Consider the following 24,538-nt stretch of genomic DNA (forward strand, 5'->3'; position numbering starts at 1 on the left):
ATCCCGGCGTTATGGGATCAAGCCCCACATCGGGCTCCTCCGCTATGAGCCTGCTTCTTCCTCTCTCACTCCCCCTGCTTGTGTTCCCTCTCTCGCTGGCTGTCTCTATCTCTGTCAAATAAATAAATAAAATCTTTAAAAAAAAAAAAAGAGTACCTACTGCCTAAGTTTGTTGTGAGAATTACCTCATATGACGAGCATTGAAAACAGACAAATATTAATTGTTACGTCGATAAAAATGTTAATCATTAATTTTAAATGGGGTCACTTATTAGTCACTCCAATACTGCCACACTGGTCATATTGGTCATACTGTTCTGAGAACACACCAGGCACACTCCTGCTTTGGTATCTTTGAATAAACTGTTCTCTTTGCCTGAAATAATTTTCCTCCAGATATTGTGAGACCTGGCTCCCTAAAGTCATTTATTCAAATGTCACCTCAAGCCAGGAATATCTTATTCCCCATCCTGCTTTATTTTTCTCTGTAGCATCTAGTACTCTCTAATATACTAGATATTTATTTTGTTTCCCCTTGCTAGAATATAAGTTCCACGAAGTATGGAGGATTTTCCATTTTGTTCACTGGTATGTCCTTAGTGTCTGTAAGAATGCCTGACAGAGGGTAAACACTCGTATTTGTTGACTACATAAAAAATGTTTATTTAGATGTTTACTTGAACGACATGAAAGATTCAAACATCTCCTTCTATTTATTACAAGGCACATGGGATGTCTCTGAACAAAAGGATATCTTTTGCTAATATCAGTTGGTCCTAAAAGATACACAGAGCCTCTATTAGCACCTTGAAATTTAATCCTTTTATTCATTCCAGTCGTTCATTTACTCATCACTACTCATATTTATGGAGACCCTACCATGTGCCAGATACTAGCTTGGTACTGGGCGTCCAGCAATGAACTTTCATGGAGCTTATACTCTAGCTAGGTCAGGGATGGGGCTGGAGGGTGGGAAGAGAACAAAAGAACCATGTTTCTTATCTTTGTCATTTCACCATGTTAATCCACTACTAAAGTTATAAGTCCTTCTTCAGGGTTATCTGTACTCTCCCATATTCTCCTCATACTTTGTGCTATATCCCCTTGACCTAGTACTTTTTTTTTTTTTAAGATTTTATTTATTTATTCGACAGAGATAGAGACAGCCAGCGAGAGAGGGAACACAAGCAGGGGGAGTGGGAGAGGAAGAAGCAGGCTCCTAGCGGAGGAGCCTGATGTGGGGCTCGATCCCATAACGCCGGGATCACGCCCTGAGCCGAAGGCAGACGCTCAACCGCTGTGCCACCCAGGCGCCTCGACCTAGTACTTTGTTTAATCAACTATTGAATCTCTTATTTTTCTCTTGCAACAGAGAATTTTCAGACAATTACTGTATTTGGCCAAGATCCAAATCCAAATCCAGAGTCAGCTCTGAACCCCGCACTAATGCATCACTGAGCTGATTATATAAATGGCAATGTGCAAAGACAGCTTTTCAGAGAAGCCACAGTAAAGAGGTTTCTCATTGAATAAATGGTTTCATTTCTCTTTGAGTAAAGGACGCAAGCTTTAGATGCAAGGAAAAGAATTTTACTTCCTGCAAACATTCATTCATTAAATGGTTAAGAATTTTTTAAAGAGGGGCACCTGGATGGCTCAGTTGGTTGAGCATGCGACTTTTGATTCTGGGGTTGTAAGTTTGAGCCCCACACCAGGTGTAGAGATTACTTAAAAAAAAAAACTTAGAAAAAAAAAAGAAAGAAAACTAGACAAAAAAAGATGTATATTGTGAAATGATATAATGCCACAAACAGATGCAGTGCTTCCACTTCATCCACCTACCCTTCCTTTCCCAGTCAAGCCATTTTGGTTTCTCCTGCCTCCCTGACCACACTGAATCCTTCGTGTATAATCAACCATACTCTTGGCTGTACCCTAGCTTCCCCCATCCCTTGATTTTCCCCCACTTTTATATTTTCTGTTATTCAGTCCAGGATTTTCACTCATCTTGATTCTAGGTTGCAGAGCTGCTTGAAAAAAAAAATCATGTTACTTAGTGTTTCAAAACTTTCAGCAGGTTGCAATTTAATGTTTACAGGCAATCTTCATATAAGGCCTGGAAAGTGAGGAAGGAAACTTAACTCCTATTGAAAGCCAGACCTGTGGAATAACTGAGTATTTAAATCAGTCATTCAAACTGAAAGTTCCCAGAAAAGCAAATTTTACTAAGACAAGGACGTAAAGTCTAAATGCCTACCCTAGAATCATGACAGCAAAAATGGGAGAGGCCTACATATACATGAAAGACATCTGTGCTAAAAATCAGTTTGGCCAGAGAGAAGAGAACGGCCAGGAGTGCTCGCATATACTGGGACAGTCATGGTGTCATCCTGAGATCTTCACTTCAAGGCAGGGCTATCCAGGGAGTAAAATTAAGCGGCTAGCATTTCCCAAATTCCAGATGCCTGTGGCAAACGGACGAAACAGCTCCGCATTTCTCTCAAGGTAAAACATATCACATATAGGAATTTAAATAATAATCAAAGAGCAAAGTTCTTTCTTTCTCGGTTTCCGTACCGCTTAAAACCTTGCTTTAGTCCCTAAGAAATCTCGCGACACTTGCTTTCTTTCTCTTTCCCCCACCTCCTCTCCTTCCCCCTCCCACCCGGTTGGCGGGAACACAACGGAAGCGACGGCAAGCTATCTGTCGGAAGTGATGTCATATCCCAGAAGCCTAGGAGAAGCGCGTTCTGGTGTTCTACACACAGTGCAGTTTGGAACGTTTAGGCAACGTGGTCTGATTCTTTGCGAGAAGCCGTGCGCGTTTGTGCTCGGCCTGCTGCGGCCTGACAGGCCCTTGGGGGCCAAAAGTTTGGTCTCTTTTCACTGGTGGACGAGCTCGCGGCGGGCCGCGCAGCGCCCTGACCCGGCCTCACCATGTTGGTGCTATTTGAAACCTCCGTCGGCTACGCCATCTTTAAGGTAAGTTGCAGATTGAACCGTTGGAGAGGCAAGGCTGGTGTTGGGCAAGAGAGGACAGGGAAAGACGAAGGGGAGGACGAAACTGCTCAGGATCGCGTGGGAGCCGTTTGTGTCCTCCTCCCCTGAAAGTTAGGGGAAGGCTTTGAGCCTGGGAGGCGCGTGTTTCGGTGAACACGTGGCCGCGCCGTTTGGGGCGCCTGGTTCTGTGTTAACAGGATTTTGCCCGGTGAGATAGATGGGCAGGAGCCTTATTAGAATTTCACAGGTAAAGTTATGGAGTTGGGGTTTACTCTGAGTGTTTTTGAGAAATGATTGAAAGCTTTTAAGCAGAGGAAATGACCTGATATAAAGTTGTCTCTTAATGAAGTTGCTTTCCTGTGTGGAGAATAGATTACAGGAGGCAAGAAAGGAACCAGGAATATTTTTGCGTTAATCAAGACAAGATGAAATTGCTTGGGTTAAGGTTGGTATGGGGGGAAACAAATACCAGGAGAAATTTTGAAGGTACAACTGGTGGGATTGGCTGATGAATGGAGAATGTTTGTTCTGGGTTGAGTAAGTGGGTACGTGTTGGTGGGGAAGAGAAGAAAAAACGAGGTTGTTGGAGGCTTTTCGGGGGGAAAATACTAAAAAGGTCCAGTTTGGGCTGTGAAACTTGCGGTGTTGGTTAGACGTGGAAATGCAATCGTCGTTTTAAGTTTCAGACCTAAGGGAGAAATCTGGGCCGATGGTGATCAATTTGAGATTTGGTTGTCTTAATAGGGAAAGTTTGAAATTTAAAGATTATCAGCCCGGAGCTGATTGAACAATAGGACATTAGTGTAGTAGGATACTATTGAGATGTTCCAAAGAATGAGGTAAACTGAGTGCTATCCATGTGCCAGCACTTTTTCTGAGCTCTACAAATGTAGCAACGAAATACAGAATTTTCATGTGTATGCTGATATGGTGAAAATGCTGGATAAAATGTGTATAGTATGGTTTTGTGAATCAAGAACCATGTATGTGGTATGAGTGCGGAAAATCTGAAATCAGCATTCCAAAATGTTGATTTAGAGGAGCTTTTAACTTTATTAAGTTTTTTTTTCAGACATTTGAAAATATAGTTCCATTTGCACTTGTTACATTACTTAATATTTTTAAGAGAAAATAATAAAAGCCAAAAGCTAGCTTTGCTTATTTTTTTCTCATTGGGTTTGTCTGTGAATGCAGTAGTAGAAATTTTAAGGGACTGTAAAAGGCTTTACAGCCTGGGAGTGTGTCTATTTTACTTTTCCCCAGCTTTTTGCAGTCTTTTCTAAATTCTTAAGTAGAATTCTGCACATGCCCGCAAATTTTCTTAGCCAGCATGGTTTATCATATTTTGAATTAGTGTGTATGGATGAATTTTATCTAAGTAGATTTGCAAACACGCAGGAGGTAACTTTTTAGGAGGAAGTATTCTAAAACTGGATTGCAACTTGCACAGCTGTGTAAATTTTACTAAAATGTATCAAACTGCACATTTACAATAGGTGGGCTATATAGTATGTAAACTATACCCAATAAATGAAGCTGGAAAAACTATACCCAAAAAATGAAGCTGCACGAAGAGAGGGAGGTGCAACTGCACAGTCCACTGGTTGGCCCTGATGGTAGGAAGGAATTGGCTTAGCAGTTTTATGGTTTCTAGCCCTGGGTCATAAAATATTCGGTCATGTCTCTTGCTGAACTACTGATTTCTTTTAATGACGAGTATTCTCCATAAAAATAGTCTTGAGTACTCTGTTGCCATTTTTAATGGTATTCATTTGCAAATTACTGTTTAAAATTATTGTGGTTTATGGTTTAAGTAACGTAAGAGAAATAACTAAAGGCTTGAATACATTGAAATAATGATTCAGTTCCAAATATTTCAATTAATAGCAGTTATTGTTAATAAAACAGACACAGAAAATGTTCTGGAATTAGTGGTGGTTGCACAATTTTGTGAAAATATACTGAAAAGTAAGTTGTGCACTTTAAAAGGATGAATATTATGGTGTTTATATATTAAACAGATCTATAGTACAAAGTTATTAGCTCCTTTTCCCATAGTCAGAATTCTGGGGTATAAAATTGAATTGGTTGCATTAAATTCATGCTTTAATGGGAGTGCTTTAAGAACTTTTTAAAACTTTTAACCTCAGGTCATAGTAAGGAACACATTTTATATCATCTAGTGTACATATATGCACGTATAAAGAGTGATTCGGAAAGAATTAAATACTTTGTAAAAAATTCGTGGATGTTAACAAGGTTATATATGAATGCAAAGGCAGTACTAAGCAAAGAATATTGTAGAAACTCAGCTTGTGCCCCTGTATCATGGGGCATACATAGTAAGACTAAGGGCACGTCTTCTAGTTTTACTCATCTCAGACCTTTTGTAGCTGTGCTGCCCAGTGTGATTGCCACTAGCAATCTGTTCTAGCCATTTAGCACTTTACCTGCATCGCTATTTAAGCACTTGAAATTTGGGTAGTAAAGCTGTGGAAGTGAATTTTTAGTTTAATTCATTTAAATTTTAATAGTCACATTGTGTAGTGCGGCTATGTGGTGTACTGTTGTGTGTTCATTTCCTCAAGGCCTGGAAGAAGAGATTTCTTTTATGTGTATACCAGAGTTCTTGTATAATATGATTACTGAGCAGTATGTTTTTCCAGCTTCATTTATTGGGTATAGTTTACATACTATATAGCCCACCTATTGTAAATGTGCAGTTTGATACATTTTAGTAAAATTTACACAGCTGTGCAAGTTGCAATCCAGTTTTAGAATACTTCCTCCTAAAAAGTTACCTCCTGCGTGTTTGCAAGTCAGTCAGACCCAGCTCTAGGCAACCACTGTCTGTATAATTTTGTCATTTCTAGAAATTTCATGTACATGGAGTAATAGTTTTTTGTGTCTTACTTTTTTCACTTAGCATGCTTTTGAAGCTAATGCATGTTGCACGACATGGAGTAATAGTTTTTTGTGTCTTACTTTTTTCACTTAGCATGCTTTTGAAGCTAATGCGTGTTGCACGTATCCTTTTTGAATAATTCGCATTTGAAACTATTCCACGTCATCCTGTACAACTCACAAGTTTAATAAAACAGTACTTACCCATTTTGTTTGTGAAGTAAAACTAAAAAAAGTTAGCATTAAATGTTTAAATAAAACATAGGAAATCTCAAAGTAACCAATTAAGTGGAAATTAGGGACACTTTCGATATAGTGTGCTCTTTGCTGTTTATGAATTTCATGCCTGTCTGGAATAGAGGAGGATACTCCAGGAATATCTGGCATGCTCTGGGATGCATTCATGTTTGTGTTTTACTCTTTATTGTGAAAAATTTCAAGGAGACAAATAGAAGATTATAAAGAACGTCCATGTACACCATCGACAGACCCATTTGTGGGTCCTCTATCTCCCATTCCCCTCCCCACATTGTTTTGAAGCAAATCCCATCTATTTAGTTTTATCTGTAAACAGGTATGTGTCGTGAGTACACAGTGAAGGCACAAACACAAGTTGTGTCTTTCCACAGTGTCATCTCTCCCCCAACCCCATGTCAACTTTATTCAGTTTCAAAGCAAGTTAATATATCAGAACGCAGGACTCCAAACTTGATGACATTTCACTACCTGTTTAACTTGGCTTCTTACTCATCACAGAAAGCAAAGCACAACACAAGTTACACAACAAGACAGAAAAGGGAAGTTGAAGGTAGGAAGTTAATGTAGTCTTCCATTGCACAGTTGAGATAAGGCCTGGGTCTGGTCTGGGTCAGCTCACAGCACTAGTTGCTTATTATGTCAGGCAGTGGAGGATCGATCTCTCTCTCTTTTTAAAGATTTTTATTTATTTATTTGAAAAAGCGAAAGAGTGTGAGTGTGAGAGAGAGCGAGAGCACATACACATGTGTATGAGCCAGGGCAGGGGCAGAGAATGAGACTCTCTGGGAGTCTATACTTGGGAGCCTGACCTGGGACCCGATCCCAGGACTCTGAGGATCATGACCTGAGCTGAGGGCAGGCGCCCAACCGACTGAGCCACCCAGCCCCCCCCCATCCTCTATTTTGTTCAGAGGTCAGTTGGGCAGGGCCTTTGGTGGCAGCTACCTTTCTGATGTGGTCAGCTGTGAAAGGGTCAGCATTTAACAAGGTCTTGACCATTTGCTGCAAAAATCTTTCATTTCCAAAGTGATTTATTCAGTCTGGATTGGCAAACCTCTGTTTCTGCTGGTTATCGTTTCTTTTTTTTTTTTTTTTTTTTTTTTAAGATTTTTATTTATTTATTAGACAGAGACAGAGACAGCCAGCGAGAGAGGGAACACAAGCAGGGGGAGTGGGAGAGGAAGAAGCAGGCTCCCAGCGGAGGAGCCTGATGTGGGACTCGATCCCGGAACGCCGGGATCACGCCCTGAGCCGAAGGCAGACGCTTAACCGCTGTGCCACCCAGGCGTCCCCTGGTTATCGTTTCTGATTGAGTCCTAGCCGGTGCTGGTTTGGCAATATTTGGTCTTAGCTGCAATGTCCTTGGTTGCTTGCATTACTCCTTGACATGTTACTGCTTGACAGGAGTGACTGCATCTTGGTCTCTATGGTATGGGTAAGATGACTAGTTTTAAAACTAGCAAACAGTAACAGCTGTGCTAAAGATTTTAATGGCAGTAACTGTGCACCATTTCTACTTGGAAGTGTAAATAATTCCATCTTAATCCAAAATGAACTTAAAATGGATTTTGTATACAAATGTTTTCAGATTTCTCTGTGCGAAAATGAATGACTAAAATTTGAGGCGTATTTTTCAGGAAATGTAGCAGTTCTAATTTTATTTTGTTCAGACGGCCTTTATTAGTAATTTTCTCTTAAATATGTTGTAGCACAATCGGGAACATAGAGTAGCAAGGTTTTATTTGTCATAACAGTCTTTGGAGACCTTTGTGTAGTCATGAATGTTTCCATTACGTTTCCTTTGTTACTTTAAGAATGCTGATAATATCTCTTGAATATGCCGATTGTTACCCAGATGTTATCTCCAAATATACTTGCTTTTCAACTAGAAAAAAATGTAAATTTTAGGCATGAGTCATATCCCCTCTTCCGTACTATCCTCTCAACAGTTCCTGAACTTTGGGGATGGTTAGTGGCATTCTCTGGACAAACTATTTCCAAAAGTCAGGACTGTTCTGTGAACTTCCTTTATCAGAAAATAAGAGAATTCATGTTTCAGTGCATTCATAAGATTTGCTGGAATGTCTTTGGATTCTTAAGTTCTCAGGCAAAATAGAACTGTTAGTGGCTTGTAATTTTTTGTGAAGATTTGAAAAAGAGAAAGTGAGCGTGGGGGGGAGAGAGAGACACGTAAATTTTTGTAATTTATGTGTGTAAAGATTTTAAGTAAACTCTGTGCCCAGTGTGGGGCTTGAATTTACAGCCCTGAGTTCAAGAATCACGAACTCTGCCAAGAGTCACATACTTTGCCGACTGAGCCAGCCAGGTGCCCCAGCTGGTAATTCTTATTTATTTATTTATTTATTTATTTATTTAATATTTGTTTATTAGAGAGCGTGTGCGCGCGCAACAGCAAGAGAGGAAACACAAGAAGGGGGAGTGGGAGAGGGAGAAGCAGGCTCCCCACTAGCAGGGAGCCTGATGTGGGGCTCGATCCCAGGATCAGACACTTAACGACTGAGCCACCCAGGCACCCTGTAATTTTTAAATATAAACACTATGCTTTGGGATCATTTACTGCTCTTACTCTGGTTTCTGAGTTTTTTCGGTTTGATTTATTTTGACCAACTTTTCAAGTTCTGTAAATATATCAGTTCAGCTACGTGTGATTACATTTAAACAACACAACAAATCCTTAAAATAATCCTGCCATGCTCTGGCAGAAATTAAGTGCAACTTGCAGTGTCATATTCATGCTTTATCACAAAAATATATGCTAGACTATAACTGGGCAATAAATCTTACTGTGTAAATATTCTGTGATAATACAGATTTGATGAAATGTTTATCAGTATAGTTTTTAATTTATCAGCTGGGTTTTTCCCCCCATAAGACATGCATAATATGTATTTGCACTTTACTTCACCAAATTTAATGCCATTATTTTACACTGCAACTTAAACTTACATCCCATCAATTGTAAGGCATTCCAATTTCAAGATTGTTAAATATGGGGGACATGCATTTTAGGATTGATTCTACCCTATGTTATACTTGGGAAGTTGACTTACTACATTGGGTACTGATGAGAGTATAGGGAAATAAGTTTTATTAACCCTTGATTTAAGTGAAACTAATAGACTCTCTTGAAAGCAACTTGGTAGCATCTGTCAAATGTAAAGTAATGCATTTCCTATGTGATAATTAACTCCACTTCCAGTAAAATATGCCCTGTAGAAATATAACATATATACGTACAAAACTGTTTTCGGAAGGAGAATTAGGAAAATTTAGAAAAACCCTAAACATCTGTAAGGGAATAAAATGATGGTATATTCATACAGTTCAATTCTAGATTGTTAAAACCTAGAATTGTGTCCATCTTATGCTAAGTGGTACAGTATGATACCTAAAGGTATGTATACATAAAATGTTAAGGACGGTCAGAAAGCCTTAAAGAATATATATATACCTAAGTGTTAATGACTTTTTTATAGATTTAAAGTGTACCTTTCTTTTCTTTGCATTTTAAGTTTTCTTGTAACAGGATGTATCTTAAAATTGATGGTATCTTAGTTTTAGAGAAATCCATCTGTAATACTTTCATGTTAGGATGATTGTGGCAGTAAATAAAACTTACTACTTACTCTAGAAAGTAGGCAGATAAAAGTCTATCGATGTTCTATGAATATGATATGCTTTGTGAAGGGGTTAGTGGCTCCTTCAAAATAGGAAGTTTTCAACAGAGACCTCAACTGAATTCCATCCCATTATTAAATGGGCTACTTGAGCTACTAATTTGACCAAAAATTTATGGTGGGTAAGAAAATGGTTTGTTACTTCACTGAGAAAAATAAACTTCCACACTCTAATTTTGCATACGCAGTTGTATTTTGTGTATAGTTATGTATGCCTAAGCTATGCCATTTAAATAAAATTATTTAAAAATTTTTACAGGTTTTGAATGAGAAGAAACTTCAAGAGGTTGATAGTTTGTGGAAAGAATTTGAAACTCCAGAGAAAGCAAATAAAATGTAAGCCATCTTGAAACTAAGAATTTAGCAGTTAACATTTAGTTGGTGTTTGTTGGTGCTGGTGGTGATGTTTTTAAGATTTTATTTATTTATTTTAGAAAGAGAGCCTGCGAGTGGGGGGGGGGGGCAGCAGAGGGAAAAGGACAAGCAGACTGCATGGTGAGCATAGAGCCTGACATGGGGCGTGATCCCACAACCCTGAGATGGCCTGAGCCGAAATAAGGAGTCAGACTCAGCTGACTGAGCCACCCAGGGGCCCCTGTTGTTGTTGTTTTAATCTCTACACCCAGTGTGGATCTTGAACTCATGACCCTGAGATCTAAGAGTCACATGCTCTATTGACTGAGCCAACCAGGGGCCCCAAGTAATGGAATTACTGAATAAATTGTAGTATATCTATAGATCTCCTATCGACTTGGAGAGAGATCAGTGGTATACCAAGGAAACCATGCTTCGGAATATGTATAACGTGATCCCATTTTTGCAGTGTTTTTGTATATCTCTATATGCATTTATGCAGGCATAGAGAGATGAACAAATGCCACTTCAGAAACAAGGTGGAAATGGGGGTGGGGTGAGGCAGAATAAGATGAAATTACTACTTTTGCTAAAATCTTTGTGTTGTTGTGTGTATTTAAGGGACCCACCAGGGTTTTTGTTCCCTGGAAGGTAAGAAAATCTTCCTTAAAACAACACTATTTTAGACACAATAGAAGACAAGTTTGTATTTTTCAAGGGCTGTATGCTTCATTTGGCTGAGTTAACCTGGTTCATTGTTGTCAATGATGTATTCTTGTTGGAACTGAATATAAATGATCTAACTCAAATATTCGTCACTACCACTGAGACAACAATGAATTATGAATTAATGGTATATTTTTGTTTCAATATAAAATAATGTTACCTTGCCTATACCCTGTATGGGGGAAAGGGGGTAAAATAAGGGTAATAGGAATCAGATTTGATGATAAGCTATTTCTTAATGGCATTTGTACTAGATGGACAAATGATTGTTGTGAGATTCCTGACTTTTAAGAGGGACTCTTAATACCTTTTCTGAGGTCTCTTCTGTTCTCCATAATACAAGGATTTGTGTCCAGCTTTAAACAGCAGAGGTTATGTTGAAGCTTCGGCATCTTTCCTGTGGTTGAGATGTGGTATCAAACCTCTTTGCTGATGTTCATTTTCCTTCAAAACCTACAACCTCTGTAGTAGTCCAGACATTACTAACCTAACATTTAGAGAAACCGGTTATTTTAAGAAGAATTTATCTAACTTTGCACCCTGTTGCCCAGTGATGGGAAAGTTTATTTTGCTGGTGTGTGCTTTGGGAACAGTCCAAAACCTCTTTCCTAAATACATGGCGTTTGCACAATCAATATGCCCTCATAACTTTTCTTTTTTTTTTTTCTTCTAGAGTAAAGCTAAAACATTTTGAGAAATTTCAGGATACAGCAGAAGCATTAGCAGGTAAAGTGGAAGACTAGCTTTTTGGGTTTTGTTTTTAATCTTGTCAGTTGATTATCCTTATCAAAAGATTATTTGCTTCAGTTGCCTGAGTTAACCTTATTCAATGTTGTCAATGATGCATTCTTTTTGGAATTGAATTTAAGTGATCTAACTCAAATTCGTCACTACCACTGAGACAACATTGAGTTAGCTTTTTTCACCATAGGGCTTGTTTCCCCCCCATGTGATGAGAGGTGAGAAGTGGTTAAATTGATCTCCCTGTGGAAACCAACAGCATAATGCTGAAGCACAATTCAGTAAAAGCTGTTCTACAAGGGACCAAGGTAATGTAGTCAAGTACACAGCTCTCTGATCATTTTAATCCAAGGGTAAAGTTGAGACTAGCCAGGATTCACAGTTGAAATAATAATAAAGCAGCTCTCCAGAAGTATACACTTTTAGTTCAGAAGAGCACAATATTATTAAAGGTTTTAGGAAAACTGATACGCTTTTGTATGTATGGTGGTTTTTTTTTTTTTTTAATGCAAAAACTACACCTACGTTTAAGAGTTAATCTGAAGGAGGCATGAAGAAGGGATGACTCCTGTCCTTCTACTAGTCCTCCTGATGGGAGAACAGACAATAGGGTTTATTAACTAGGCTTGGCTTTTAGTAGGCAGTTGGTCTCAAGGTTTTTTTTTTTCTTTCTTTCTTTCTTTTTTTTTTTTTTTTATGTTAGGGAAAACCAGACTGGATATTAAATTCTGCTTGTGGATTTTTCAGTTGCTTAAGTTCCATATATCAAATCACCCAACTGCTTGGGAGTATAATTTGAAAATGTAGGACCATAAGGAAGAATATGGCATATAATTAGGCAAGAATTTCACAGACCCAAATAATTTTGTTCATTAGCCCCAAGAGAAAGGGTAGAATTCTCTTATAAAAATTAGGAATGTAACTAAACATGATGGAATATTAATGGGCTGCCCCAACGTTGGCAGAAGAGTAGATGAAGGAAGACCCAACAATGGGGCCAATTTTTTAATTTTTAAAAATAGTTCTAGGACTGCTTCATCAGTAAATCAGTAATTAAAGCCTCATAGAGCCATTAAAGCATAGCTATGATAATTTTTGCCTGGATTCTTTCTTTCTTTCTTTCTTTCTTCCTTCCTTCCTTCCTTCCTTCCTTCCTTCCTTCCTTTCTTTCTTTCTTTCTTTCTTTCTTTCTTTCTTTCTTTCTTTCTTTCTTTTTCTTAATAATCTCTGCATCCAACGTGGGGCTTGAACTCATGACCCCAAGATCAAGAGTCACATACTCATCCGACTGAGCCAGCCAGGCACTCCTGCCTGGAGAATTTTTTAAAAGATCTATTCATTTCAGCTTTAAAATTATATGGGTAGAATTTTGTTAAGACCCCAAGTGAGATTGTGTTTGCTGTTCTCCAACTGGGGGGCGGGCATTTTTCACATAGTCTGATTTGAACTTCTGCTGGAGTTGTAAAGTGCAGCAGCACTTATCCCAAGTGGCTTCTTTTGAATTCCTTTTTGCATATTACCTCTTTAATCTTTTGAGATGTTTCTGACCAGTCCTTATTAAATGGATAGATCCAATTTCTACCCAAACATGGAGCAGGTTTTTACTATTAATCTAATATATTGATCATGTAGTGGTTGCCAGGTTTTGTACCCATCATTTCAAAATTGTTGTTAAATCCTTGAAGCAGTCCTGTGGGATAGATGTTAATCACTGTTGATAGGAAACTTGAGGCTTGAGGGACATCTCCTTTTCCTCCTGAGCTCTTGATATTCCTTAAAATAATGTAAATTCCTTAAAACCATTCTCTCCATGGTAGGTGAGAATTTAAAGTCAACTCCAGCCACCACCGCCCCCGCCCCGCCGTTCTACCTGCCATGGGGGCAGAGACTACGTTTTTCTTCACCATCAAATTCCAGGATTCTAGCACATAAATATTTTGGGTAAAGAAATGAAAGTAGTGAGCTCTGTCTGCCTTTTCCCATCTGTTTTTACCAGAAACCCAATATCACCTTATTAAGAGGGCGGTCTTTCCTGGGAATTAACTTCACACTCCCTGTTACAAACTGAGTGGTTATAGATACTGTAGTATGCATTTAAAAACCCCGTAGCCTAAGAAACAGTCTGATGGGTTGTGATATCAAGAATTTATATTGGGGGGGCACCTGGCTGGCTCAGTCCGTAGAGCATGAGACTCTTGGTCTCAGAGTTGTGAGTTCAAGCCTCATGTAGCTTACTTTTTTAAAAAAAGGTCTTTGGGGTTCCTGGCTGGCTCAGTTGGAAGAGCATGTGACTCTTAATCTCAGGGTCATGAGTTTGAGCCCCGGCTGGGTGTAGAGATTACTTAAATAAATAAACTTTTAAAAGACAAAAATAAAAGGTTGATCTTTTTTGTTTTTTTTTTTTTAAGAATTTAAAGGTTGGTTAAATACCCAACTCTTTTTTTTTTTTTTTTAAAGATTATTTTATTTATTTGACAGAGATAGAGACAGCCAGCGAGAGAGGGAACACAAGCAGGGGGAGTGGGAGAGGAAGAAGCAGGCTCATAGCGGAGGAGCCCGATGTGGGGCTCGATCCCGTAACACCAGGATCACACCCTGAGCCGAAGGCAGACGCCCAACCGCTACGCCACCCAGGCGCCCCTAAATACCCAACTCTTGGTTTCAGCTCAGGTTATGAGATGGAGCTTGTGTCGGTGTGGAGTCTGTTTAAGACTCTCTTTCTCTCCCTCTGCCCCTCCCCCCTGAGAAAGCACTTGCTTTCGCTCTCTCTCTAATCTTTTTTTAAAAAAAGAATTTATATTGATCCTAGAAGTTAAGATATACCGTTTGTATGGAGAGCTTTGTTTTTACAGTCTGATTTTCAAGTTGCTAGTCTTCCAAATACTGTAGAAAAATTTGGTACTGTCTCGCTCTCTTTCTGGCAATTAATAAAATATTTAAAAGAAAAAAAATTTGGTACCAGCCTATATTGGATGAAGTGGGAAGATTACTAGGGGATGCTGAAAAGTGGCTAGTGAAGTAGAGAGAAGACTCAGTTTTCCCTTTACTTTGTCACATTTCTGCCATCTTTTAAAAATGTATATTATGAAAAGTAATTAACAGGCTTTTTAATAATAAAGGGAAGGTAAATGTAAATGTTACATCTAGAGAAATTTTAGCTTACAAGAAATTTTAAAAAAGGAAAACACTAGATTAAAATGTAAAAGATGATGTGGAAGACAGAACTAGAAGCTAGAAGTTGAATAAAAGTTTTTAATTATAAAAGATTAAAAATTTGAAAGACTGTAACTCTTACTAGAAAAGTGGGTTATAAGGAGTCAGTGTTGTACAATATGATATGTAAAAGATTATAACCTGAAAAAAGTAGCATGAGACTCAGCTTCTTAGAATGTGGTGACCTCTGTAAGAGCTGTGTGGTAGCTAGATGATTTTTGTCCTCACCTTTCGTCTTGCCAGATAACAGATGAAATGGACTTGTAACTCAAATGGATGGAGATGTGGTCAGGAGGAAAGAGAATGTACCTGGCTGATTAAGCATAAACTGTCTGGCCTTAGAAATTGTGGCCGGCTTCTTCCTGGCAGGCATACTTTAAATTTAGCCAAAACTCTGACAGATAGCAGAAGAGATGTTAGATCCACGTGGGTCCAGAGTAGGCCTAAGGAAGGGTGAGAGTTACAAAGTACCTGATTTAGAACCTGCCAAAAATGAAAGCAGTCCCAGGTTGAATAGTCTGCCTTTGAGTAGTGAGTTCTCCATCACAAGCAGAGGCCTGATGACATATCTGGATCTGGAATTAGTAAAGCCTCCACTCAGGCATGCTTACACTCACTGCAGCAGGACCTTCCAAATGAATACACTTTTTCACCACAGTCTTGACAGGATTTTGGGATATTTCACAGAGCATCAGGCCAGTCTGTCTACAGTAACATTGGAGAGTGAATCTCTTTGTCATTCCAAAATAGATTGTTTCTAACATTTTATGATTCTAGCTCTATCTGGGTTCAAGAGTAGATTTCATATGACATGAGGAAAGGAGTGCTGGATCTGCCTTTAACTCCTCATTCTAGAGCTGAAATGAGGGTGGGTAGGTTAGATGGGACTGTGAAATATGTAACTCCTTCAGTGTTTTCTGCATTCATCATTTCATTTTAGAATGTTAAATTCAGACTTTTTGAAAGGAAGTGTTTATTTTGCTTTATTCTTTAAGTTTAAATGAGATCTTGAAGTTCTTAAAATTAAAAAAAAACTTGAGAGTTCACTCTTTTGTTTTTCTTTTTCCTTGAAAGCATTCACAGCTCTGATGGAGGGCAAAATCAATAAACAGCTGAAAAAAGTTCTGAAGAAAATAGTAAAAGAAGCCCATGAACCTCTGGCTGTAGCTGATGCTAAACTAGGAGGGGTCATAAAGGTCAGTATGTTTTTCATGCCTGCTAGTCGGAACTCACCGTACAGCATAGTAACTACAAAGCCTAGCCTTTGTATTTAGTTTGTTATAAGTTCTCGTACTTGATCTTTTTTCCCTAGGCTATAGAATAATTTCCAATATGATTATCAGGACTAAATACATACAAGTAATGCCTGTTTGTTGTAGAAAATATTAATAACCCCAAAAAGTAATAAAAATTAGCTTTAACCTGACACTCAGAGATAATCTGTTAACAGTATATATATCCTGCCATGTTTTTGTTTAGTCACATTTCTTTTTCTTTCAGCAGGAATGAGGGCATGACATTTCTTTGTAGTGTATGTGGTTTAGTAGAAAACTTTAGCAGGGGGTAGAGTCTCTGGAGATGAAAGTGGAAAGACTGGAAAAATGGGTTCCCAAGCCTGAAAAGCAGAACAGTTTGAGAGCTGGTCATGATAGTTGATCTTCAGGGATTATAGTAGATATTTCAGTGACAGGTTAATTGCTGTGTTTGTGAGCATACCTCTGATTTTTTAAGTAAGGTTTATATTATATTGTAGGTCGTCTTAGTTAGGAAAGTGCTAAGGGGATTTGAGGGTCTTTTTTAGGTCAGGATTGTGAATTTAAGAAGTTCAATTATTTCCATTACTGTCTGGTAAGTAGTGAAGTTTTCTGTGATGATGTTAATCTCTGTCTTCATTCTTTGAAGTGCCTACAAGTCTTAGTTTGTAATTTTCTGTTAAAAACCATTAAATTTTAGGGACCCCTGGGTGGCTTAGTGGGTTTAAGCATCTGCCTTTAGCTCAGGTCATGATCCCAGGGTCCTGGGATCAAGTCCCACATCTGGCTTCTTGCTCAGTGGGGAGCCTGCTCTCCCTCTCCCTCTGCTCCCCCTGCTTGTGCTCTCCCTTTCTGTTAGAAATAAATAAATAAAATCTCAAAAAAAAAACCCATTAAATTTTGGCATAATAAGTACAGAATAACAAATTGCTAGATAGTGGGATTATAGGTATCTTTAATTTTTTTCAGTTCTCTTATTTTTTTTTAAGATACTATTTATTTATTTGAGAGAGAGTGTGCACAGGAGGGATAGAGAATCTGAAGCAGACTACGCATTGAGCGCAGAGCCTGACTCGGGGCCCAGTCCCATGACCGTGAGATCATGACCTGAGCCAAGAGTCAGATGCTTAACTGCCTGAACCACCCAGGTGACCCCAGTTTCTCTATTTTAAAAACTTAACATTGAAGGGGTACCTGGGTGGCTCAGGGGGTTAAGCATTTGACTTTTGATCTCAGGGTCTTGAGTTCAAGCCCTGGGTTGGGCTTCACATGGGCATGGAGCCTACTTTAAAAAAAAAAAAAAAAAAGGAAAATCATAAGGAGGGGAAAGTACATTTACAGTACTGTATTGTGCTTATTTTAAAAATCTGCATTTATTTATTTATTTTTATAATATTTTTTTATTTTTATAATAATTTTTTATTATGTTAGTCACCATACAGTACATCCCTATTTTTTGATGTAAAGTTCCATGATTCATTACTTGCATATAACACCCAGTGCGCCATGTAATACTCATCACTGGCCTGTCCCATTCCCCCACCCCCCCTCCCCCAAAATCTTCATTTAGTATTCTTTGTACAAACACCAGAAAAATGTGAAATGAGAAATTTTTTTAATGAGAAACATGTAAATCTGCTATTTTAATATTTAAATGGTTTTAGGAAAACTTTCTTTAAAAAATTTTTTTTTTTCGTTTATTTATTTGAGAGAGAGTGAGTGAGAGGAAGCATGAGTGAGGGGTAGGGGGACAGAGGGAAAACAGACTCTTCACTGAGCAGGGAGCCAATATGGGGCTAGATCCCAGGACCCCAGGATCATGACCTGACCCGAAGGCAGATGCCTAACTGACTGAGCCATCCAGGTGCCCCCAAAACTGTTATTTCTCTGTCTCTTTTTTTTAAAAGATTTTCTTTATTTTGAGAGAGAGAGCACACATGAGTGAGAGGGAGGGGCAGAGAGAGAAGCAGACTCTCCACTGAGCAAGGACCCTCACCCCCCCCCCCCCAACGCAGGGTTTGATCCCAGGACCCCGTGATCATGACCTGAGCCAGAGGCAGATGCTTAACCGATTGAGCCACCCAGGTGCCCAAAACTTTTATTTCATTAATACAGTGTTCTGTTCTTACAGGAAAAGCTGAATCTCAGTTGTATCCATAGTCCTGTTGTTAATGAACTTATGAGAGGAATCCGTTCCCAGATGGATGGATTAATCCCTGGAGTAGAACCACGTGAAATGGCAGCTATGTGTCTTGGATTGGCACACAGGTGAGATTTACTGGAAAATAAACTCCACTTATTCCTGTGTAATAAGTAATCGTGTTGCACTGGTTTAAGCATATTACAAATATAATTTAATTCTCATAATAATCTTACGAGGAAGGTAGTAGTAGTAGTAGTATCCTCATTTTATAGATGAATCTGATGCCCAAAATCAATTCACCTGGTAAGTGATGAAGCCTGGATTGGAACCCAGGCAATCCTCATCATAGGCATTCTTTATCCTTCAAGTGTTGGGCCCCACAATTCTTGGGCTTTCTCTTTTTTCTCTTCCCTGATCTTTCCTGAGTCATTTGCTGTCCCTCCATCTTTTCATCTCCCCAAATTTTCTCATCTGCTGTGATCTTCTTCTGTGTGTATCTGTTGTTTGTTTTACTCTGATTTGTATTGACTTTTATAAGAAGGCAAAGAGAAGTGCACTGACCTATCATGTTTAACCAGAGGTCCGTTAGAAAGGCATTTCTACTGTACTGTGATATGTGTCTTGGCGTTCTGTGAAATTGCACTAAAATAACAGGGCTTTTCAGTGAAGAAAAATAGGATTAAAAACCTGTGCAACTTCAGGGGTGCCTGGGTGGCGCAGTCGTTAAGCGTCTGCCTTCGGCTCAGGGTGTGATCCCTGCGTTGTGGGATCAAGCCCCACATCAGGCTCCTCTGCTGGGAGCCTGCTTCTTCCTCTCCCACTCCCCCTGCTTGTGTTCCCTCTCTCGCTGGCTGTCTCCGTCTCCGTCAAATAAATAAATAAAATCTTAAAAAAACAAACAAACCTGTGCAACTTCATAACCACAGCATTACCAAAAATAGCCTTATATATTAATACAGTTAAAAAGACATGTTAAATTTATATTAAAGGAATACTAAAATAAAATTAAAAAATACTAAAATAAAGCACCTTTGGACAAAAAATAGCATAAATCAATGGAAGGGTTAAAGCTGTTGAGTTACAAAGATGAGCAAAATGCGTAAAAATCAAGAATAACTTTGTTAATAAGCATTTTTAAGAGCATACAAACAACTAAACTGAGTCAAGATTCAAGCTTGCGATTAATTGACATTGTGTAATAGTAGTGGTTCTTAATCAAGGGCAATTAAATATCCCTTAGAGGACATTTGGCAATGTCTAGAGACATTTTTGGCTGTTAGAGGTGGTGTCAGGTCTCTGCTAACATAATGGGTTGAGGATAGGAATATTGCTGAACATCCAAAATGCACAGATTAGGCCTGTACAACAGAGAATTATCAGGCCCACATTGTTAACAGTGCAAATTAAGAAAGCCTTATGTACAATATTGTTCCTCCGTGGCTTTTTGCTTTCAGGTGTTAACAGTGCTGCGCTTTTATTTACCTGCTGATATAAAGCCTTGAAACCCTGTAAAAATCATATATGAGCCAACATGATTTGTACTACACAGCATTATCCTGTTTGTCTTTCACAAACTAACTCCTATTTCATAAATACAGGTTATAGCAGGACCAGTGTATTTTCTTCTTCTAAGATTTTATTTCAGAGAGAGTGTGCAATCATGAATTTGGGGGGAGGGGCAGAGGGCGAAGCGGACTCTCCCGGCCAAGCAGAGAGCCCTATCTGGGGCTCAGTCCCACAGACCTGGGATCATGACCTGGGCCAAAGGCAGATGCCCAACTGACTTAAGCCACCCACACGTGCTTGTATTTTCTTTTTAAATGTGTATTTCCTAATTTTGTATGTTGTATTCTTGTTCAACTGGTTTTCCTATGTTGGGAAAATTAATGTAGCTCCAGCGAGAGGGATTTGGGTTTAAAAAAAGATTTTTAAGATGTTAAACTCTTTTTGTAGATGCTGTCAGTAATTTTTTATTTTCCACCCTTATTCCCAGCTTGTCCCGATACAGATTGAAATTTAGTGCTGATAAAGTGGACACCATGATTGTTCAGGCAATTTGTAAGTATAGTGCATGTGAGGTCTGATCTGTCTATTCTTGTAACTTTTTCTTGCCGTTAAAACTGTGTCTTTTATAATTTTATTAGTTGAGGAAGGAAAAGGAGATTAGTTAAAATTTTTAATAGTGAAATAAATAAACGAGATAATGCAGAATAGAAAAGGGAAGCTACGCATAATTTGACTAGTTGGAAATAATGTCAATTAACACTAGTGATGTTAACAGATTTGTCTTTTTCCATGAAGCAAATCAATAAGTGGCATCTCTTGCATTGTGCTTTTTTCACTTGGCTTTTTAATAGGTCATTCTCCCATGTCATTAAGTGAATTTTGGAAACCTCAAACTCTTCAGTTTCCAATTTTAAAAATCCCTTTAAATGGCAATTGCATTTCTGGGTATGTTCCAAAGAATTGAAAGCAGGTACTAACAGATACATATACACCTGTGTTCATAGCAGCATTATTCACAATAGCCAAAAAATGGAAACAACCTAAAAACCCACTAACAGATGAATGGATAAACAAAATGGGGTACATACACATAATGGATAATTACTATTTTTAAACCTTAAAAAGGAATGAAGTTCTAGTACATTACAACATGGATGAGTTTTGAAAACGTGCTGAGAAATAAGCCACACGAAGACAGCTGCTGTGTGATTCCACTTAGGCACCTAGAACAGGCAGATTCATAAAAGACAGGAAGTAGAAGAGATGACCAGGAGATGGGGGAAGGTGGGGGTGAGGTGTTAGTATTTAATGGGTGCAGAGTTTCCATTTATAGATAATGAGAGAGTTCTGGAAGTGGGTAGTGGGTGATTGTTCATTGTGAATGTGCTTGATGCCACTGAAACCTACAATTGAAAATGGTTAAATGGTAAATTTTATGTATATTTTAGTTTTTTTGTTTTTTTTTTTTTAAAGATTTTTATTTATTTATTCAACAGAGATAGAGACAGCCAGCGAGAGAGGGAACACAAGCAGGGGGAGTGGGAGAGGAAGAAGCAGGCTCATAGCGGAGGAGCCTGATGTGGGGCTCGATCCCATAACGCCGGGATCACGCCCTGAGCCGAAGGCAGGCGCTTAACTGCTGTGCCACCCAGGCGCCCCTGTATATTTTAGTTTTTTAAAGCCCTTTTAAATTCCTCTTTTCTCTTTCATTTTAATCTCCTGCAGCCTTGTTAGATGACTTAGATAAAGAACTTAACAACTACATTATGCGGTGTAGAGAATGGTATGGCTGGCATTTCCCCGAATTAGGAAAAATTATTTCAGATAATCTGACATACTGCAAGTGTTTACAGAAAGTCGGTAAGTAACTCTCCTTTAAGGCATTAAAAATAACAATTTGCATCCCAAAACATGAGTTTATAGTAATTTTTTTTTTAACAAGCTTCCCAGAGTTCCTCACGACTTACGTGTATTTTGGGAGTGTAGTCAAATTAGTGTCTGTTAGAATTCAGAAACTGGTAACTTGAACTTTGATTTCAAAGGCCGGTACAGCAAGAGAACATTTTTCTCTGATTTGGGTTTTCTTAAAATGGCTTCTTAAGGTGGAATGTATCTCATAGTGAATTTACCATTAATAGGGATAACTGTAGACTTGGGATATCCTGCAATATGTTATAATACTAAAGCTGGTACTGCTGTCTATACTGTTAGTGTTACATTCCATACCACTGTACAGTAATATTATTAGTAGAAGAACCTAAGCATTGTTAATAAATAGGACTTACCAGGCTCATATTGCATTACCATATTACCACCCCAAGAATTCATACCACTGGCTTTAATAAAACTTTAACTATAAATTGTCTGTTACAGTATTATTAGTCCTTTTTCATGGGGTATTTTGTTTTTATTCTAATTTATATCTTTTTGGAGGGAGATGGTGGGGAGAGATTTTAATCTCTAAAAATCAAGCCTTACGTGAGGAAACTTAGTAGGTCAAACTTGTTGCTTTTTGTTTTGTTTAGGCACCCTTTTCATTGGCTTATCTCTACTTTTTTTTTTTTTTTGACTATTTGGATTTTATATAATTTGTTGAAGAGTGATTCTCCCTCATCCTCTGCAAACATTCCATAGGCGATAGGAAGAACTATGCCTCAGCCAAACTTTCTGAATTACTGCCAGAGGAAGTTGAAGCAGAAGTGAAAGCAGCTGCAGAGATATCAATGGGAACAGAGGTTTCAGAAGAAGATATTTGCAATATTCTGCATCTCTGCACTCAGGTAAACTATACACATGGAGAAACTAGTTGTGGTGGGACCGGCTATGTAATAATAGTTTTCTGATGGCAATGATGATTTCTCAACTCACAATTCACCTGATAAATATGAGGGTGTTCAGTCACTACCTCATCTGATGCCATCTTGCTGTATATACTTAGAGGGGGAAGTACATACTGAAGTAAGTTGAAAATTTGTGTTGTTAGTATTGTCTGGCTAATGAATTATGAATCCATTAAGAAGACGGAGAAATACAACTTGAGTTATTTAATTCCAGCCTTTATGTTTGTAGCCTGGAGTGCTTTTCTTCCCCCTCATTTGGAGATCGCTAAACAAGAATCATAAAGAGGAGTCTGGCTCAGTCAGTAGAGCATGTGACTCTTGATCCTTGGGGTTCTAAGTTCGAGCCCCATGTTGGGTGTAAAGATCACTTAACAAAATCTTTTTTTTTTTTTTTAAAGATTTTATTTTTATTTATTTATTCAACAGAGATAGAGACAGCCAGCAAGAGAGGGAACACAAGCAGGGGGAGTGGGAGAGGAAGAAGCAGGCTCATAGCGGAAGAGCCTGATGTGGGGCTCAGTCCCAGAATGCCGGGATCACGCCCTGAGCCGAAGGCAGCCGCTTAACCGCTGTGCCACCCAGGCGCCCCCACTTAACGAAATCTTAAAAAAAAAAATAACACACGCAAAAAAGAATCACAAAGAGGATGACACAATGTCTAGCCCTCGGAGTTTTTAAAAATAGCAATAATATTGACTAATATTTTTAGGCAGTGTATTAGGTTGTTTGCATTTATTATCTCATAATATCTCTATTAAAATGGGAAGCTGAGATAAGGAATGCTTTGTTTTCCCAGGATTACATGGCTGATCTATGGCAATTTAGGACTCCAGTGTTTCAGACATGTGGTTTTTATGTGATTTTTTTTTTTTTTTACACAAGTCATTTATGGTGTATTCATTTTGTTCCTTACACTAGGTAATTGAAATCTCAGAATATAGAACCCAACTCTATGAATATCTACAAAATCGAATGATGGCCATTGCACCAAATGTTACAGTCATGGTTGGGGAATTAGTGGGAGCACGGCTCATTGCTCATGCAGGTGATAATTTTAATGTAACTTATAAATGGGTATTTAGAGTAGATGGTTTTCTACCTAGGTTTTTTTTTTTTTCATCTTCAAATTACATTTATTAGAAATTTTAGGTAATAAATATAAGTAGATGGTATATGGGTGAGAACTGAGGACCGAGTAGGTGTTCAATGATGATTCTGATACGTATGCCTGATTTCCTTTTGGATAATGAAGGCATCTTTAGTCACTACCTCTTCTGAGACACTTGGGGTCCGTTGTCAGAAGTTTATTACCATTAATGAGAATAATCAGATGAACACAGGAGGATGAAATCGGGTAATGTTTCCTGACTCTTGATTTCGGCTCAGGTCATGATCTCAGGGTTGTGAGATCAAGCCCCGCATTGGGCTCCACTCTGGACATGGAGCCTACTTAAGATTCTCTGTCTCTCCCTTTCTGCCCCCCCCCCATACCTCTAAAACAAAACAAAACAAAACACCTCATCAGATGAAATAGGAATAGTTTTCACAATAGGTGATATGTACCCTTGATTGAGAATCTGGTTCACTACTGAATGTGCTATTTTAATATATTTGACATGCAAAATATTTTTAATAAATTTATAGTAAGACTTCGTATGTGTATATGGTGATGTTACAAAGAAGGTATGCTGCAGAAATATACTGTATAATTGAGTATTTGCAAATGGAGTGAAGTACTACTACATTATTGGAGTCATCGTTATAGTCCGTCACAGAAGATCTTAATGTGTCATCTGAATCAAAGTGTCAAAACTAGAATAGCTCCTATAACTGCATTATTAATCAGACATCTAGGATATTCAAATACCCTCAGCTGCGAGGTTGGGATTGATTGGTGGTTGT

The 24,538-nt window shown here is 38.5% G+C and overlaps 1 protein-coding gene and 4 non-coding genes across 6 annotated transcripts in view; all 5 read left to right on the forward strand.

Moving 5' to 3' along the window:
- Positions 1-2,721: 2,721 nt before the first annotated feature.
- The window catches only part of NOP58 (NOP58 ribonucleoprotein), a 29,678-nt gene continuing 7,861 nt past the window's right edge, over positions 2,722-24,538 (forward strand). Inside the window, exons 1-9 of one of the 2 annotated variants that reach the window (XM_045806521.2) lie at positions 2,722-2,982; positions 10,120-10,196; positions 11,614-11,666; positions 15,969-16,090; positions 18,279-18,415; positions 20,284-20,348; positions 21,522-21,656; positions 22,431-22,576; positions 23,555-23,681. In XM_045806521.2, the coding sequence (XP_045662477.2) occupies positions 2,938-2,982; positions 10,120-10,196; positions 11,614-11,666; positions 15,969-16,090; positions 18,279-18,415; positions 20,284-20,348; positions 21,522-21,656; positions 22,431-22,576; positions 23,555-23,681 (907 nt within the window). In that variant the 5' untranslated portion in view covers positions 2,722-2,937. Of the gene's footprint in view, positions 2,983-10,117; positions 10,197-11,613; positions 11,667-11,871; positions 11,990-15,968; positions 16,091-18,278; positions 18,416-20,283; positions 20,349-21,521; positions 21,657-22,430; positions 22,577-23,554; positions 23,682-24,538 lie in introns of those variants that run through there. The other variant, XM_045806522.2, reaches the window with a different exon arrangement.
- Positions 10,966-11,054, forward strand: LOC123798351 (small nucleolar RNA SNORD70). Its single transcript, XR_006781267.1, has one exon. It is a non-coding gene; the product is annotated as a small nucleolar RNA SNORD70 (small nucleolar RNA).
- On the forward strand, positions 11,766-11,852 carry LOC123798352 (small nucleolar RNA SNORD70). Its single transcript, XR_006781268.1, has one exon. It is a non-coding gene; the product is annotated as a small nucleolar RNA SNORD70 (small nucleolar RNA).
- On the forward strand, positions 22,637-22,718 carry LOC123798356 (small nucleolar RNA SNORD11B). The gene has a single exon (XR_006781271.1). It is a non-coding gene; the product is annotated as a small nucleolar RNA SNORD11B (small nucleolar RNA).
- LOC123798355 (small nucleolar RNA SNORD11) lies at positions 23,836-23,919 on the forward strand. The gene has a single exon (XR_006781270.1). It is a non-coding gene; the product is annotated as a small nucleolar RNA SNORD11 (small nucleolar RNA).

Source organism: Ursus americanus, chromosome 1 (assembly GCF_024610735.1).
Source record: "Ursus americanus isolate L20-20 chromosome 1, mUrsAme1.1.p, whole genome shotgun sequence".
Classification (NCBI taxonomy): Eukaryota; Metazoa; Chordata; class Mammalia; order Carnivora; family Ursidae; genus Ursus; species Ursus americanus.